General features: G+C 46.5%; 1 protein-coding gene and 1 non-coding gene across 3 annotated transcripts in view; one reads left to right on the top strand and one right to left on the bottom strand.

Moving 5' to 3' along the window:
- LOC119169239 (cystinosin) overlaps positions 1–15565 on the top strand; it is a 195931-nt gene extending 180366 nt beyond the window's left edge. For both annotated transcript variants that reach the window (XM_075881107.1, XM_075881097.1), the window contains exons 3-10: positions 1371–1464; positions 3038–3214; positions 6147–6287; positions 7095–7194; positions 8456–8575; positions 10305–10487; positions 10626–10743; positions 13824–15565. In XM_075881107.1, the coding sequence (XP_075737222.1) occupies positions 1371–1464; positions 3038–3214; positions 6147–6287; positions 7095–7194; positions 8456–8575; positions 10305–10487; positions 10626–10743; positions 13824–13972 (1082 nt within the window). In that variant the 3' untranslated portion in view covers positions 13973–15565. The remainder of the gene's footprint in view (positions 1–1370; positions 1465–3037; positions 3215–6146; positions 6288–7094; positions 7195–8455; positions 8576–10304; positions 10488–10625; positions 10744–13823) is intronic.
- Positions 12923–13023, bottom strand: LOC119170913 (U6atac minor spliceosomal RNA). The gene has a single exon (XR_005109785.2). It is a non-coding gene; the product is annotated as a U6atac minor spliceosomal RNA (small nuclear RNA).
- Positions 15566–16118: the final 553 nt, after the last annotated feature.

Genomic DNA, 16118 nt, shown 5'->3' with positions numbered 1-16118 from the left:
CAGAAGAAAGGAAGCGACGGAATACTATCCGTTTTTTTTTTCTGCGCCGTAATCATTTCGACATGAATGACCAACTCACCCAAATGGTCGCAGTTTAATCATATCGTGATTTCGAGCCATAACACCTCGACAACTAAACGGACAGCTTCACGATGTTTGGCTGTGAGACGAGTCCAAATTTTACTGAGCTCCGAAGTTATTCAAGGCTCACCACAGACAAGCTAAAATTCCAATTTGTTCACGACGAAATACGTGGGTTTTTGTATACTGGAAAAAAAGGGGGAAAGTCCGAAAAGAGATAGTCGCCGCGTGTTAAAGTTGTCACTTACCTTACGTCAAGACTCTGAAGCATATAGTGTTCATTGCTATCTCGACGGTCGTTTGTGATAGCCTTTACTTTTATATAGCTGACGCTGTTTTTAAGTATCGCACGCAGGCACTGCTGCCTGCGTCTGACTGCACGACCACTTTTATTATTATTATTATTATTATTATTATTATTATTATTATTATTATTATTATTATTATTATTATTATTATTATTATTATTATTATTATTATTATTATTATTATTATTATTATTATTATTATTATTATTATTATTATTAGTAGTAGTAGTAGTAGTAGTAGTAGTAGTAGTAGTAGTAGTATTGATGTTGTTGTTTCATGGGCCAAAATCGCATTTTAGATAACGAGACACGTAGTATTCTAACGAAATTTTGACCACTTGATGTTCTGTGACGGACACCTAAATCCAAGTGCATGCATGATCCTCTAGCATCTTAGCCTGCGTTTAAAATGCCACCGCCGCGACCAGTATCGAACCCGATACTTTGGGTCGCAGTAGCCGAACAATGTAGCAACTCTACCACCGTGACTGCTCCACACTGGTATACTTTGGGCAGACGTGAATCTGACAGTAATGTGCGGTCAGATTCACGCATGTGTGCAAGCTTAGATTCATTTTATCGGCTTTAATGTTGAATAGCTATTTCTTCACCAGAAAAAGCGAAATCTGTGGTACTGCACGAATATATATCACGCAACATTCAAAGTTTTTGGTTTCTTTATACACATGTGACTGGCATATAGCAACTCATTTAAAATGATTTCCTTTTTCACTGTTAATTTTACACTGAGTATTGTGTCATTTTGGTGGAATTTTAGATTCACAGGGGGCAAACGCCTTGTCAGGTTTTTATGCGTTTTCGCCAGTCCCCTGGGAAAATTGTACTCATCTTTTTTTTTCGCTTTTTGCCTTAACTAAACTTCAACTAACTTTAGGTTGCATTAGTGACATCAAGATTCATTTGCCCCCCCCCCCCCCTTCTCTCCGCTACGTCTGAAATCTGTTCGTTTTTTGTTCCCAGCACTTGCTACCGGCAAAGGAAGCCGGATCCGAGTCTCTACTCACGACCTGGAATGGAAACTTGGAGATTCGTCGGGATTTCAAGTCTTCATCGAGTGAGTTTATCAATGTTGTGTGTCAGCGTGGCCAATTGCACCCGTACAGTCTTCAAAAACTTAACGTCTTGCCGAGCATAATCAGCAGCAAAGGCTGTGACAATCGTATTATATACTTTTATTTAGGAACGAGACATCTATGGCCTACAAATATATGATGATGGATGGTAGCGCAGACAACGAACACGGACAAGAGAAGGCACATAGACACAACACAGCGCTAACTTTCAACAACAGTTTATTACACGCAGATCTCCGTGGTGTATGCGATCCACCACGCCAACGTCGCACGTGCGTAGCTCTAAAAACCATCAAATATAACCAACGCGCGTGTTCCAATACTTGGTTATATTTGATGGTTTTTAGAGCTACGCACGTGCGACGTTGGCGTGGTGGATCGCATACACCACGGAGATCTGCGTGTAATAAACTGTTGTTGAAAGTTAGCGCTGTGTTGTGTCTATGTGCCTTCTCTTGTCCGTGTTCGTTGTCTGCGCTACCATCCATCATCATGCAACCATACCAACAAGCCCAAATCGCCACCCTCATTGACTACAAATATAGTTTCAAGTTCGCGTTAATGCTTGAAACTCCTATTCAAACGACTGGGGTCATAGCCAGAATGTTTTAATTTTTTTTTTTTCTGGAAACGGAGTGGGTCCGATTGCCTCTTCTGAATGTCCGTGCATGCATGTCTGCCTTCGCATGTATGCATAAAGGGAAAAAGGAAGTTTTTTTATGGACTTTTTTTTTCTTTGTCGGGGCATCCGAATACTAAATTGAACAAACAATTTGTCCAAGGAAACGTAAAGATAGCACACAAAAATCTCGCTGGGCTGGATGTTGTTGACCCATCACCCATTTCTCAGTCTGCCGACACCAATGCAAACTACACGTATGCGCGAGACACGCTTGAAGCCACGAAGTTCAAGCTTAATGTTATCGGAGCAGGCGACGGACTCTGCTAGCGATCACTTTATTCTGGCGTAGATTAACGCCTCCATATTCGCGATATCAAGACAACTTTCAACGTTGGAGTAAGTCGGAAGTGAAAGTTCTGCCTTTCGGGTACCGAGTTGCTATATATATACCTCACGCGCAGTTATTCTCTACGGTTGTTCAATTTTGTCCAATTCCCGCTTTTAAGAGGCAGTGTCAGTGCCGGCGTCACTATGCGATGAATCGCTCAAGCGTTCTGACTATATATGTTGTCATTGCCACCAAAACAGATGAACGCGACTACCGACAGTGCCCCGAAGTGCGTCACTCCGAGTTCCGGTCGACTCCGCCGATTCTAGCGTAGCAACTTGCTCTGCTCCATGAAACAACTCTCGTTATTAATCCACACGAGCTCTCTCATCGAAACACTCGACTCCCTTTCTCACTGTGTCATAGGAACGAACTTGCTCCGACTCCACCGTCGGAGTTTGACATTGCAAAACAAGAACAAAGCGAACAGCCGTATCGGCATTAGTCGTGCCGACGCTAGCGCCACATTTTTCCACGCTTACATTTGTAGAAAGCTCTAAGTCGTACGTCACGAGCTGCAGCCTTTCTTGCCGTGCCCGCACAGCCCACCGTGGAACGAGTCGGTGTTGGTGAACCTGGTTGCATCTAAGGGCGAGGACTTGCTCGCCGACTCTCCAGGGCATCACGTGATCGCGCCGGGATCCGTGACCTGGCTCAACCTGAGTGCGCACAAGGCCGGATACGCCGTGATCCACCTCAACGCGTCGCTGCCCGACGTCGAGTGAGTGCGCATGCGCGTATACGCGAATTCACGCGTCACCCAAGCGCATGCTCGGGGGTGTGCGTATGCGTGGGTGTATAAGTGGACCTTGGTGACCTATAAGTACCTCTTCCGCGTGGCAGAAATGGCTCATATGAATAAATATTACTAACGCATTGTCTCGCTACGTATAGCTGAGCCTGTGAATATCGTAGTAAAGGTTAGCCCATCACAAACGGCATTGTTTATGGTTGTACAACGTAGAATCGCTTTAATCTGATTCAAACGAACACGCGAGTAGAGACGCTGAAAGTGCGATAAAAATTACTGACTCCGGGGAGGTTGAGAGTGAAATAGAACGCATTCACCACCTTATCAATGCAGAAACGTAAACCACTTGGCGTGCTGAGCCGTGGTCCCGCAATAGGGTTGTAGATAATAACGCTCTCTCTCTCTCTCTCTCTCTCTCTCTCTCTCTCTCTCTCTTTCTCCGGTATCATCTTACCTAAAACACGTGCATTTGAAGAAATTTCGCTCTCACAAAACGCCGCCACTAACTATTGGACGGCGTACTGGTCAATAATTTGGATAAGCAACTGATAAGCAGTACGCAAAAATAAAAATGTTGATAAACTAGCGCTAATGAAGACGTCTTCATTTGCACTAATATAATTTTCCTAAAGTGCTGGGCCAACTATCCCGGCAGTCTGTTCCACTGTAGAAAAGGAACAATAGATACTATAAACTGCCTAGAGGCGCTGATTAGGCAAGCACTCAAGCTAATCTCCCGCGTTCGGGCAATAATGCTTGAATTGACAATGAACTGTAGCAGTTAAGCTAACTTTACCTGCTCTCTTTCGAAGCCCACACGGAATTATGGTTGAAATGAAGCGTGAAATTTATACCCTTGGGCATGCAGAGGCAATCGTCAACAGCGTGTTGGGATGCGATCCGCTCGTTCATCATTCAAAGCCAGAGTGAAAACTTCACATTTTCTTAAAACTGTAAACTCCGTGTTCCGCCGCCACCAACGTGTGACTGTTCCGCTGATTACAAAAAAAAATATACATTTTCCAAATCTCTTTTAATCGAGCATGACGTTTAACGAGTCCACCCGAGTGTTCCATAGCGTTCCCCAAGTGTTCTTCCTCCCAACTATAGTTACTCCCAAGTGTCCCAAGACGAGTGTCTATGTCGCTTCGCTAGACCGACAAAGATTGATCATATAGATGCGAATCACTTAGAATGCGCGTGCAATGTACACTTCAGCTAAACAAAATCTTTGGCACGGCATCGGAACTACGCGCTGCACTCTAACATCGGTATTTAATGAGGCTCTCGTTGAAGCCTCCACTTAACAGGCTGCAGTCGCACTTCGAGGCACAATGTTCTCGCTGTAGGAAAATTGCACGCTCGAACAGATCCCGTGCGTATCCACAGAGGCCCCGAACATCACCCATACGTGATGGGATCACCGTAATTAAAAGTTAGGTTTAATACCGTTCTCAGAAAATTTCCTGCGGGCTCCGAAACCGCTTGATTACCAGTGGGAAACCAGATGACTAATGCCTAGCTTATGTCCCTCGGGGGCAGGGCTATATCAACAAGATATCCTATTAGGCTGCTTACGGGTACGGTTGCTGTACAGACTCTGTCTTTGGTGGGAGTATATATCACATCTCTAAGTTCTGTAACCGTGTGTTCTGTTACAATCAAGTTAGTAATCATATAGAGCAAATGTTTTAATATGAATAATCGCCTATTGATAGCGAGTATCACGCGCGTTTTGTTAGTGTTGCGTAAAAGTATAGGCTGAGCGCGTATATATTTGTTCATGTGACAATATTTCTCCGTCCTGTTCCGTGTATAATTACATTTTAACTCCTTCGAACGTTCATACTTTGCCCAAAACTTGTATCAGGCACTGTTTATTTCTACTTAAGTCGACTGTGCTGGTCTGGTAGCAGTTACTGTATAGTTTACATATACGGTATATACTAGAGTGCATATAAAAATACTCGAGTAAAGATTGGTGTTTGACTATAGCGTTTATGGAATTCGCTGCCTCGGACGCGCATTCGATAGTCAAATTCACGAATAGCTCATCTATGCTGAGCCTACTCAACAGTTGATAACATATGTATCATCGAAAGAGAGATGTTCAAAAGAGACGTGTCGTGATGGGATGTCGAGCTATAAATGCCGCTGAAGCCAACGTATCGAGGCACGTATTCGTCAGGCCAGTCACCACTTGTCATGTTAGTGCTTATGTGCTCCTAGATCTTTCCTCATTAGCTCATTAGAAGGTCTAGGGGAAAATAACTTGAAAGAGCGCATGCTTGGGCATGTCGCTAACCCATGTGTCACGACGATAGTTATAGCGCGAGAACAGAACGACGACACACAGACAAGAAGGACACGAAGGACACGAGCGCTAACTTCCAGCTGGAGTATCTAGACTACTGGAGTATCTGGACTAACTGGACTATCAAGAAGGACACTCGTGCCCTTCGAGTCCTTCTTGTCTCTGTGTCGTCGTCCTGTTCTCGCGCTATAACTATATCGTCACCTCATACCAACTAGCCCAAGCTGCCACACTTGCATGTCTCACGTTTAGCGTACAAAAGGACAAGGACTGTGTGCGCGTCGCTTTTCGTTTTTGCCATTTTGCGCGCTAAAAAGTAAGACACTAAGATAAGCCTACTGGTAATACATTGCAACAGGATGGAAAGGTGGGCTAGTTGGTAATTTGCTTCGTGTTTGTGTTCCTCCCGCGCTCCCAGTTCCGTGAACAATTAAGCCTACTACTGGTGGACTCCTTGAAAAAATTGTACGCAGAAGCGTTACAACGATGGATCGCACATCTTGGAATATCGTTCGGAATTCGTACAGTACTTTGCATAGTGCACGTTACGAGACGTGCTGCTTTAATGGTGCTTCTGTGCGTGCGCAGTTCCAGCGACGCCTTTGTGCGCATCAGCGTCCTCCGTTTGAGCTGGCTCAACGTGCTGAGCGCAGTGTTCGGCTGGCTCTACTTCGTCGCCTGGTCGGTCTCCTTCTACCCGCAGATCTACCTGAACTGGAAGCGCAAAAGGTGGGTCTGAATGTTTCTGCCGGTTGTAATAGCTATCAAGGTGTGACGGGAGGGCTAGTTGACGAATGCGTTGACCTTTTGAAATTTCCAATTAATCGTATTATCTTACGGTAGCAGCGTCAGAGACGAGAACAACAGAGAGGCGGGAAAAGACGAAGCGCTTCAACTGTGGTGTGTGTGCCTCTGTGGACCTCGTCTTTCACGTGGTTACCTTAAGATATGTTAAACCAGCTATACAGCCGACAAATTAACCCTTCAGGACTGCATTAAGGCAAAAGCCTCGGATGCCCCATCGAACACAAAAATTCACCGTAAGTGTCGGCGTCCCGATGCATCAGTGGGAGCACAAGGAATACAAAAATTGCAGGATGACGTCACAGATTTCCGAAATTTGTGACGTCGTCATGACGTCATTATGCGTTCTCGCATCGTGACTCCACGTTACGTCATCACATGACAGCATCGCTTAGCCAAAGCGCAGCCGCGATCACGGAGGCATGCAGTGCACAGCACCAAGTGACGTGCAATAAGCTTGCAATGTCTCCGATCCTGGACCGTCAGTGCGAAGCCAAGTTAGGTGCGGAAAGTGTTCGTAACACAAACACAATTCACGTGTTCTATAGCCTTTAGGAAGACAAGCCCACCTGTCGAAACATCGGCTCGAGCACGTGACCCCTGTTCGCGGATTTTTTTCGTCATTACAAATAAATCGCACGTTGACAGTGTTCGCTTCGCTTAAGCACCATTATGCGTGCAGCAGCTCAGATGATTGTCTCTCATTTGCTCTCGTCTCACTCCCCGTTTCAGTGTTGTCGGCTTGAGCTTCGACTTCATCGGCCTCAACCTAACGGGCTTTCTGGCGTACTCCTTCTTTAACCTTGGCGTCTTCTTCAGCCCCGTCGTTCAGGTAAGCGTGGCGGTGAACTCAAACCGTTATTCATCCATGCTTTTGAAATACACGCGATGCCAACTAAATGCTTGCAGTGTAAAGTTCATGTGTGTTTCAATGTCTATGAAATGACTACAGTGCAACTTACTGGCGTCACTTCTTAAAGAAACAGCGCCTTAATTGATAAACTGCATCTGACGCCAAAGTGGAGGCGTGTGTGTTAGCATAATTACTCCATTCCTCGATTCAGCCGAAGTTATAAATTGCTGGAGCCAGGTGCGACGTTATAACTGTCCATTTACCAACTGATTTTCTCAAATTTTTATTCATATGCTTCGAGTTGTCGATTAATACGCTTGCGCGTCGCCAATCGCTGGCCTCCTGGTTAGTTCATTTCCTAGAGTGACCACTCCGGAAAGTAGCTGGTCCCTATAGTTTGAATCCTGACACAGGAAAACGTTTTTGTCCACTAAGAAGCTTCTTGAGAAAGGCTGGTCGGCATACTCGAGCTGTTGTGCTATGAAGGGCTGAATGTTTTTCTTTTTTCAATTTTATGGTATAGCTTTAAAGTTGCACTCTAAGAAATTTATGGCGTTTTTTTTTTTTTCAACTCTATATACCGAGGTCACACGCGGGGAAGAGTTGGGGAAACGTATGACGAGCGAAATAAATAATAACACAGCACTACAAGCTTAAAGGGCGCGCATTCCCACCACTACACAACAGATTGATTAAAAACTAGGTGGTTGCGTGGTGACAACTGCAAACACACACACTTGCCCAAATCACCTTCCGTCTCTGTTATCGTGATACATGGCAGAGGGTGAAAGCGCAAATTAAAGAAAAAAGACAGAGAAGAGGCCAAGCTTCTTGGGTTACCTTGATCTTTATTCGACAGATAAATATAGGGCGTGTTATGCAAGAGCAACAATGGCACACATATATACTATTCGAGTATATATATGTTCGAGTTCGAGTACTCGAATTTGGACGACAAAGAAACACACTGAAACCGCGTGCCTGGAAGTGTAGGTTGTGGAGAAAGGGAGCTCAGCTCAGCTCCGCATTAGAACTCTGGGCCGTCCCGTGAGCCCACGTAGATGCCATCTCCCAAGGGCTCCCGGCAAGGGCTGAGGCCTAGGGAGCCTACATACGCCGCGCCTACGAAGGCGCGGCGCGGCGTTTGTAGGCTCCCTACTGAGGCCCACCCCGCATCAACTTCGCCGGACTACATGAAGTTGTTTCGTTCGTTGATTCTTCGACTGTGTGGTCTTTGCAGAGCGAGTACTACGCGCGGCATCCCACGGGCGTTCTGCCGGTGGAGGTGAACGACATCGTCTTCGGCCTGCACGCGTCGCTCGCCACTTTCATCACAGTGCTGCAGTGCTACTTCTACGAGGTGAGTCGCTCCCCGGACGGGCCCGACTGACGCTGCATGCCCGCGATCGCTCCTTTTCGTGGAGTGAGTGTTTCTCTATGGCGTTCTTTCTCATGCAATTTGACGAAATCGCGCTGCACGACAGGAGTAAAGGAAACAAGACTATCTACTTTTCTCCAAGTTAGAGAAACATTTATTGATTGATTGATATGTGGGGTTTAACGTCCGAACGTCCGCCATATGATTATGAGAGGCGGCATAGTGGAGGGCTTTGGAAATTTTTGACCACCTGGGGTTCTTTAACGTGCACCCAAATCTGAGCACACGGGCCTACAACACTTCCGCCTCCATCGGAAATGCAGCCGCTGCAGCCGGGATTTTATCCCGTGGCCTGCGGGTCAGCAGCCGAGTACCTTAGCCACTAGACCACCGCAATGGGGCAGAAAAACATTTATTGGTGCAGCAGTTCTGGTGGTTAATCAGATCAATAAAGTAACAAGTCGTTAGGTTGTGCGCTGATGTAGCTGGTGTTTGTGCCCTTGCCTCCTGTCTCTCCGTCAACTGTTACTATAACCTCCGCCTTCGATCCCTATTCATGAAACTGCTCAGCGAAAGTTTGTGTCGTCGCGTAACGCTGGCGTAGCCAGGGGATGGCACACCACACGCGTCCTCCTCCAGAACTTTTTTTCTGTGTCATGGGACACAGTGCACAGAATAAAGCTCGAACGCACACGCCTATACCCAGCCTCCACTTCGGATCAAGATAGTGCCGCCACCGAAACAAATTTCTGGCTACGCCACTGTCGCCTGTGGTGAAACTATGAATGTACCGTCGCGACCCCAGTCTGTCGTCGACTCACACATTTGTCTCAGACATGCAAATGGCACGCCTCGATCTTCGTGTCGTGTTGCGGAGCACAAGGTCATGGGTTGGATTTCCAACCGCGGTAAGTGGTACTGCGATGGAATACAATAACACCGTACAATAATGTACTACCTCGCTCGCTGGATTCCGTGCCGACCGGTTGTGCCCTGGCGATCTCCGACGACGGCGCAGCTCTAACCGACTGGGTTGGTCCTACGCCACCTCCTGCCGCCGGTCCCCTACGATGACGACAGCGCAGCTCTGACCGGCTGAATTAGCCCTACGCCATCTCCTGTCACCGACAAGAGCATTCGCCAGTGGTGCGCCGTCCTCGGACTCCTGCAACTGTGTCAATCTTTCCTGCCCTCTCCTTACTTCCGTCGCTCCCTGTCCCAGCGCCTCGCTCTCTCCTTCTTCTCTCTCTACCTTTTCATCATATCATTTTATTCCCTTCTCTACCTCATCGCTCGTGAGCTACTGTGGAGGTGTCTTCCCCCTGAGAAAAAGTTACGGGGCTCACTTTTCTCTTCTTTTCTTTTCAAATCACTTCCCCTTACATAGCACGCAGATATGTCGTCGAAATTTCGTCGGACACCTTGTAGTTGGTTTCTTTCTTAGCCCATTCTAATTTGTAGTCTAATTACTCTAAGTATTATATCTTAATTTGGCGCATAAATGTGGGTCAAATGAAATCAACTTGCAACATCAATAGCGAATGCATCCTGTTAGCGCTTCTACAATCAGCGTTCAAAACGCTGTGTCAGCTATTCACGTGCTTCTATTCACGTGCATGCTTCAACCTTGGCGACTACCGGCAGTCCTAAGAGGCGGCGGTGTAATTGGAACAGCAGCGAAACGCGGCAATCAATGCGTTGAATATTGCAGAGGAAGGACCAGCGCATGTCCATGGCGGCCCGGGTACTGCTGGGCATCGTGTGGATCGGCGCAGCGCTCTACGGCATCATAACGCTCGCCGCGGGGCGCCACTGGCGCAGCCCCTGGCTCTTCTACCTCTACTACTTCTCCTACTGCAAGCTCGTCATCACCCTGGTCAAGTACATCCCGCAGGTAAATGAGTCGCACGGTCTCTCGTGTGTTTGCCTAAGGTGACCGGAAGGCAACAGCCATCTTCCTCTTCTCCTTCTCAGTCGAATGTGTTGATGGTGGTCGTGATGCTCGAATACTTCACTCTCTCCCCCGTTGCAGGCCATTCTCAACTTCAGGAGAAAGTCGACATTAGGCTGGAGTATCGGCAACATACTCCTCGACTTCACTGGCGGAACCCTGAGCATGCTGCAGATGTTTATCATCGCCTACAATTACGGTAATTGAAGTGCTCCTTATTGTCTTTAAAAAGAGTTGACGGTAGCCAACATGGCACTGCATGCTTCTTCCGTTCTCCGTTTAATGTCGTTCGTTCGTGCGCCGCATGCCACTCTGCAGCGGCCGTCTGCCTTGATGCGTTAATTGACTGTTAATTGTGGTCGCCAACTACCATACCTTCTTAAAGGGTAACTCTTTTTCTTTCTCTTCCCGTGCGCATAAGGCGAGATATTTGTTTTCTCGTGCCCGATTGAATGTCCGTTACATTACGCCGGGAAAACTGACGGCGACTGCACGCTTGCTGGAATGGAAGTTGGCACATGAATTTACTGCGGTGAAACTGCGCTCGCATAACGAGAAAAGCGGCTTGTAAAAACGGGTCCTTGCTCTGTGGTGACGAAAGCATTGAATGTGTATTTGCAAAGGAGGGTCGGAGCTTGAAGACGGTGCTTCTTGTATGCACTATCAGAAAAAGAAAGAGTATGTGCTACTCTTTTAGGGGAATGTTTACTTGCTGCGTATATACGACACTCTTAAAGAAATGTTGTTGTAGGCCCGTGTGCTCAGATTTGGGTGCACATTAAGGAACCCCAGGTGGTCGACATTTCCGGAGCCCTCCACTACGGCGTCTCTCATAATCATATGGTGATTTTGGGACGTTAAACCCCACATACCTACCTATCTTAAAGAAATGCGTTAACGCTCCTTTGAGTCTAACACGCAACTGCCCGGTGAAACTACTCCCGATAGAGAATTAACGTGCGTCTCTGAAGCTACCATACACATGGCAAATCAGATCTCGCAAAAAAAAAAAAGGCGGATGCTTTCTTTTAAGGGTATACAACAAAGACTTAAACGTGCAGTCACTATATATATAGCGACAGTTATTCTAGCGATTGCTCGTGATAACCGCGTCATGTCGTTGCAAATGTGCCAGTACTCAGCCCCAAGTTCTCGCTTTTCGATTCGTGTGTACTGTATACGCCACAATAACGAAACCCTTCGTGGGTTCGTTTCCGTGTTAACTTGCCACGCAAAGACGTTTCTCGAAACACCCACTGTCGGGGCACGTCAAATGTGTACGTGCGTTGCTTTCGCATTGCAGGTCACGAGGATCAGTTCAAGTGTATACGAAAGCTGCAGCTATAGATCACGAGATGCAAGCAGCTGCGTTGCGTCGTTCGTCGAGCCCGCTTGAACAGATGCCCAGCGTTTCTCGTGCCAGCCACCTCTGTTCTGGCACTCGTTGGCGGCGACATTTCGAAGAACAATGCGGCGACATGATGGATGAAGCCGCATAACATTAGCACGATACCTTGCTTACCGTCTTATACAGCCAAATAGATAGTGGCGTGTATCGTATCGAGCCAAATCCTTGCAATCCACAGTAATAAGGATCTGGAACATGCTCCACGAATAAGCCAAAATCGCTAAGCAACACACCCGCTGAGCTCCCAAGTGAAATTTAATCACGCGTGTAGATCACGCACGCACCCACGCACATACACACACACACACACATACAATAGAGAAAAAACTTCATTCTTTCTCTATGCACCCACACACATGTACATGGGTGCTATATGGATGATTTCCCGAGCTTGGCGAAACTCGAGATCTTTCCGAGCTTTTCCGACAACTCTTGTGAATGAGCCTATAGTACGTATACCTGCACGGGGCTGCAACGAGTAAAACAACAAAGAGAATAACCATCTACCCATTTTAATGTATTATTTCTGTTGCAAGGTGGTGGACGGAAAGCTGGTGCATGGTTCCTTTTTTATTTATTTTGCATATATGCCAAGCCTCAGTTATGTGTCAAGTTATCTGCCCATAATCTCCTGCAACGATATTGTTTCACAGCCACGCTCCTGAAACAGTTCATATCTCTTCCCACTGACCGACGCAGCACATAATTGTGGAATCCTCTGCTTAATATACCTAAAACCGTGGGGGAGGAAATAGGCGGAGAGCATTCTTTTTGGCACCGTTGAGCTCAGTCATGGCGTTAAATTACGTAACGGCCGCGTTTTAAGCCAATCATGGGCCGTAGCAACAATGTGGCTCAATGGGAGCTTACAAGATGGCGAATTCGACAACATGGCGCAATTCTACAGAGTAACTCATGCTACACCCTAATGTTTCGCTAGCCTATAGGCCACGCCGCGATCCTTGGCATGAGAAGTAAGCGGCTGTGCCTTAACCGAATGTGTGTTGAGGCCCAGGGGCCATTCCGTCCTTATCAAGGGGATTGCTAACCGTCTCTCCTTTTATACTACACTTGGCATGAGAAACTCTTTGTGAAGTCACTCCTTTCGCTTTTGTTGCGATAGTAAATATATGGACATTCCATGCGCATTTTCGCCGTTGCCGTGAGGTTTCAAATGAGAACCTATAGGTCGGTAACCGCGCCGCGCGTCGCATGTTTCGTGTGCAATTGAAAGCGTGCGAAGACGGCCTACGATCGCCGCCTCATTAGAAGGATGACCTCCGAGATGGCGGGCTTGCGGTGGGTTACATGCCGTGCGCCTGCCATCTCAGAAACCATGCCAGCAGAAGCTGCGTTCTTTGAGCTGCCGGGAGGGGTCCTGCGTGGTTGCGACTCGCGGGGGCTCCTTCTTGACAGGCATTAGCAGATGGCTCATATTTTAGTGCGTGCTGTGTTCTCACCGCTCACTTTGCGTTAAAACGTGTTGTACGCTTAGCCATCTTCAAACCTTTCTCTCTCTCTCTCTCTCTCTCTCTTATTTCTTTACTTTCTTTGCCTGTTATTTGACATGCTGCGCGATCGCTGAATCTACGGTGATCACAAGCTCGTGACACCGAAGGCCCGTGAGCGAAATCACCGTATTTGCCTCTTTTAACTATACTATTCGGTAACTTGTTCAAGCTTCCACTTGAACGCGCTGCCAGCAGCCGCCGGAGCGTGCAGGCCGCGCGCTCGCGTGTTCCCTTTCATAAAAACTGACAGTGTGAATGTGAACGGTTAGTTTATTCTAGTAGCTCACGTTAGAAACTTTACAAAACACGGAGAATGCTTTGGGCGTCACCCGCTTTTCTGTGTACTTTCTTCTCTCGCAGATGACTGGTCGTCACTGTTCGGGAACTTCACCAAGTTCGGCCTTGGCGTCATCAGCATCTTGTTCGACGTGGTGTTCATGCTGCAACACTACGTCCTCTACCCGAACGGCAACTGTGGCCTCAAGAAAGTGCCGCACGACGATCTTTAACGGAGCATTCCCGCCAGCCTCACAACCCCTCCCCATACATCATACGCGTATACGTATATACATTGCATCCATTTCGACATGCTGCCGCTTCCGTAGAGGAGCGAAAAATGAGGACAGCTATACTCGTCTTTTTGAACTGTTGTACACTTGTTACATTGGACAAACTGCACGAACATTTATCGTCTATATATCTTTGATGTTTCATCGTGTAAGCTTTGACGTTAAAACGAAGTTGCGATACTTGATTGGCTTTTCAGTTTCCAGTGTGCTAAACGTTGTACTTTCTTGGCTGCTTCATAACTAGGCTTATGTGGCACGTGTTTTAGAAGATATGCTCCCCATCTTATTTCGTGTTTGCGTGAAAATCTTCTTGATTTAGGCGATGCAAGGTAACGACTAATAATATTCGTAACAATAGCGTCATCGCGTATTTGTTTTTACAGCTCTAGCATTATCTCCACACTGAACCGCAGAAAACACTTTTCCGCGCTGCCCCCCATAACACTGTTCTGTATTTCTCTCTCTCTTCTTCATCCATGTTTCTCTCGCAATGCCAGATAGCTCAATCTCCATGATCGATTGAACGTGGACTGCGACAGTGCGAACCACAGTGTCTCATCGATGTTGCTTTACCACTCGTGTATGTGTTTAATACGTTATCAATGCAGTACGTGTATAGATCTTGAATGTGAAGGATGTAATTCCGGGAGTACTCCTTACGTGTCTCGCCTTCTTACTGAATTTTTCTAAGCTGCGCCGTACTGATCACGTGTAAACATACCGGAGTCCTGCGGACGCACACTTTATCATATTACAGCTGTAAGCATTGACTAGAAGCTTGCGCCTCACTGATGTTCAAGCGCGGGAACAGAGACGGGCGTGTCCTATCGACGCGCTTTCGTATGCATTCACAGGACGAACTCGTTTACAGCGTACAAAGCCTGCTTTTCAACATTGCTCAAGTGTTCAGAGTTGGTGCGCTCTCAACTTGTGATATCGTTTACCTGTGTGCTTTACCAAAAGAACCTTTTTCAATTGTTATCTTCTTATTACAGATGTGGTAACATTACGAAACATAATCATACCAAAATGTGGATATAAAGTATGCTGGCAACATTACAATTGTTTATACGTACCATTTTATAGTTCACTAAATTGTTTGACCTTGTACGTTCCGTTCATAATCGCGATATCAAATGTTCGCTCTTAAAAAAACATGTAACGAAATTTCTTCATTTGCCATATTTCCCACGCTAAGAAAGCCCTTTCCTGCGTTCCGAAATTTTGCAGAATATTTTTATAGGCCCAGTGTAACTGAACTGTTGAATTTATGTGCTACACGTGTTTCCCAAAGAACATAAGTATCGTTGTGAATCATGCTTCAACGTCGAATCTGCATTTGATCATGTCAATGTGGTCTGTTGCCACAATATCGCCTCCGCCCCCCCCCCCCCTCCAAAGGAATGAAAACGTAATAGATTTTTGCAGGCATGCGTACTTCAATGCTTGCCAAGCTATATCACTGGCACGCTTCATAGCGTATGCTAACGCAAAAAAAAGCCGGTGTAATAAAATGTTATGTTGTTGCAAAGACTTCGGTGTATCTGAATTCCACCAATCGCAACGTGTGTTTGAGTAATTTTCTTCCTGTGACGTGCAGAATCGATGTCCTTGTTATGAAAGATTTCCAACACAAACGATTGTTATTGCCCGATTGTTATTGGCCGGTGCTTGTACATGGCCTTTTAGGGACGAAGCTCCTTATGGTCTAGTCTTGTCTGTTGGCGTCGGCGCTGTGCGCCATAGCCGCCGCTGACGTCGATGATGGCGGTGATGATCACGGACAACGACTGGCTGGTGCGATATATATCGGTGTTTTGCACGATGCATTTCGTATGACTAGAAACGACCAACAACTACCAGGGCAACGTGCCCAGATCTTGTCTTTGCCAATTTCTGGCTTTGATACCACAATCTTGTAATAATGAAGGCACAACGAAACTCGCAACCCAACACAACATACCAGTTATGACCAGTAAATATTGCCTACTAACTGTACACCGCTGGGCACTCATTTACATGCGTGAGTGGTCAATGTAACGAGTGATTTATGGTATAACGCCAAACGATCTCCCTATTTCGCCCA

Source organism: Rhipicephalus microplus, chromosome 2, assembly GCF_043290135.1.
Source record: "Rhipicephalus microplus isolate Deutch F79 chromosome 2, USDA_Rmic, whole genome shotgun sequence".
Classification (NCBI taxonomy): domain Eukaryota; kingdom Metazoa; phylum Arthropoda; class Arachnida; order Ixodida; family Ixodidae; genus Rhipicephalus; species Rhipicephalus microplus.
The sequence above is the reverse complement of the archived record's forward strand: the minus strand, read 5'-3'. Positions and strand labels throughout refer to the sequence as shown.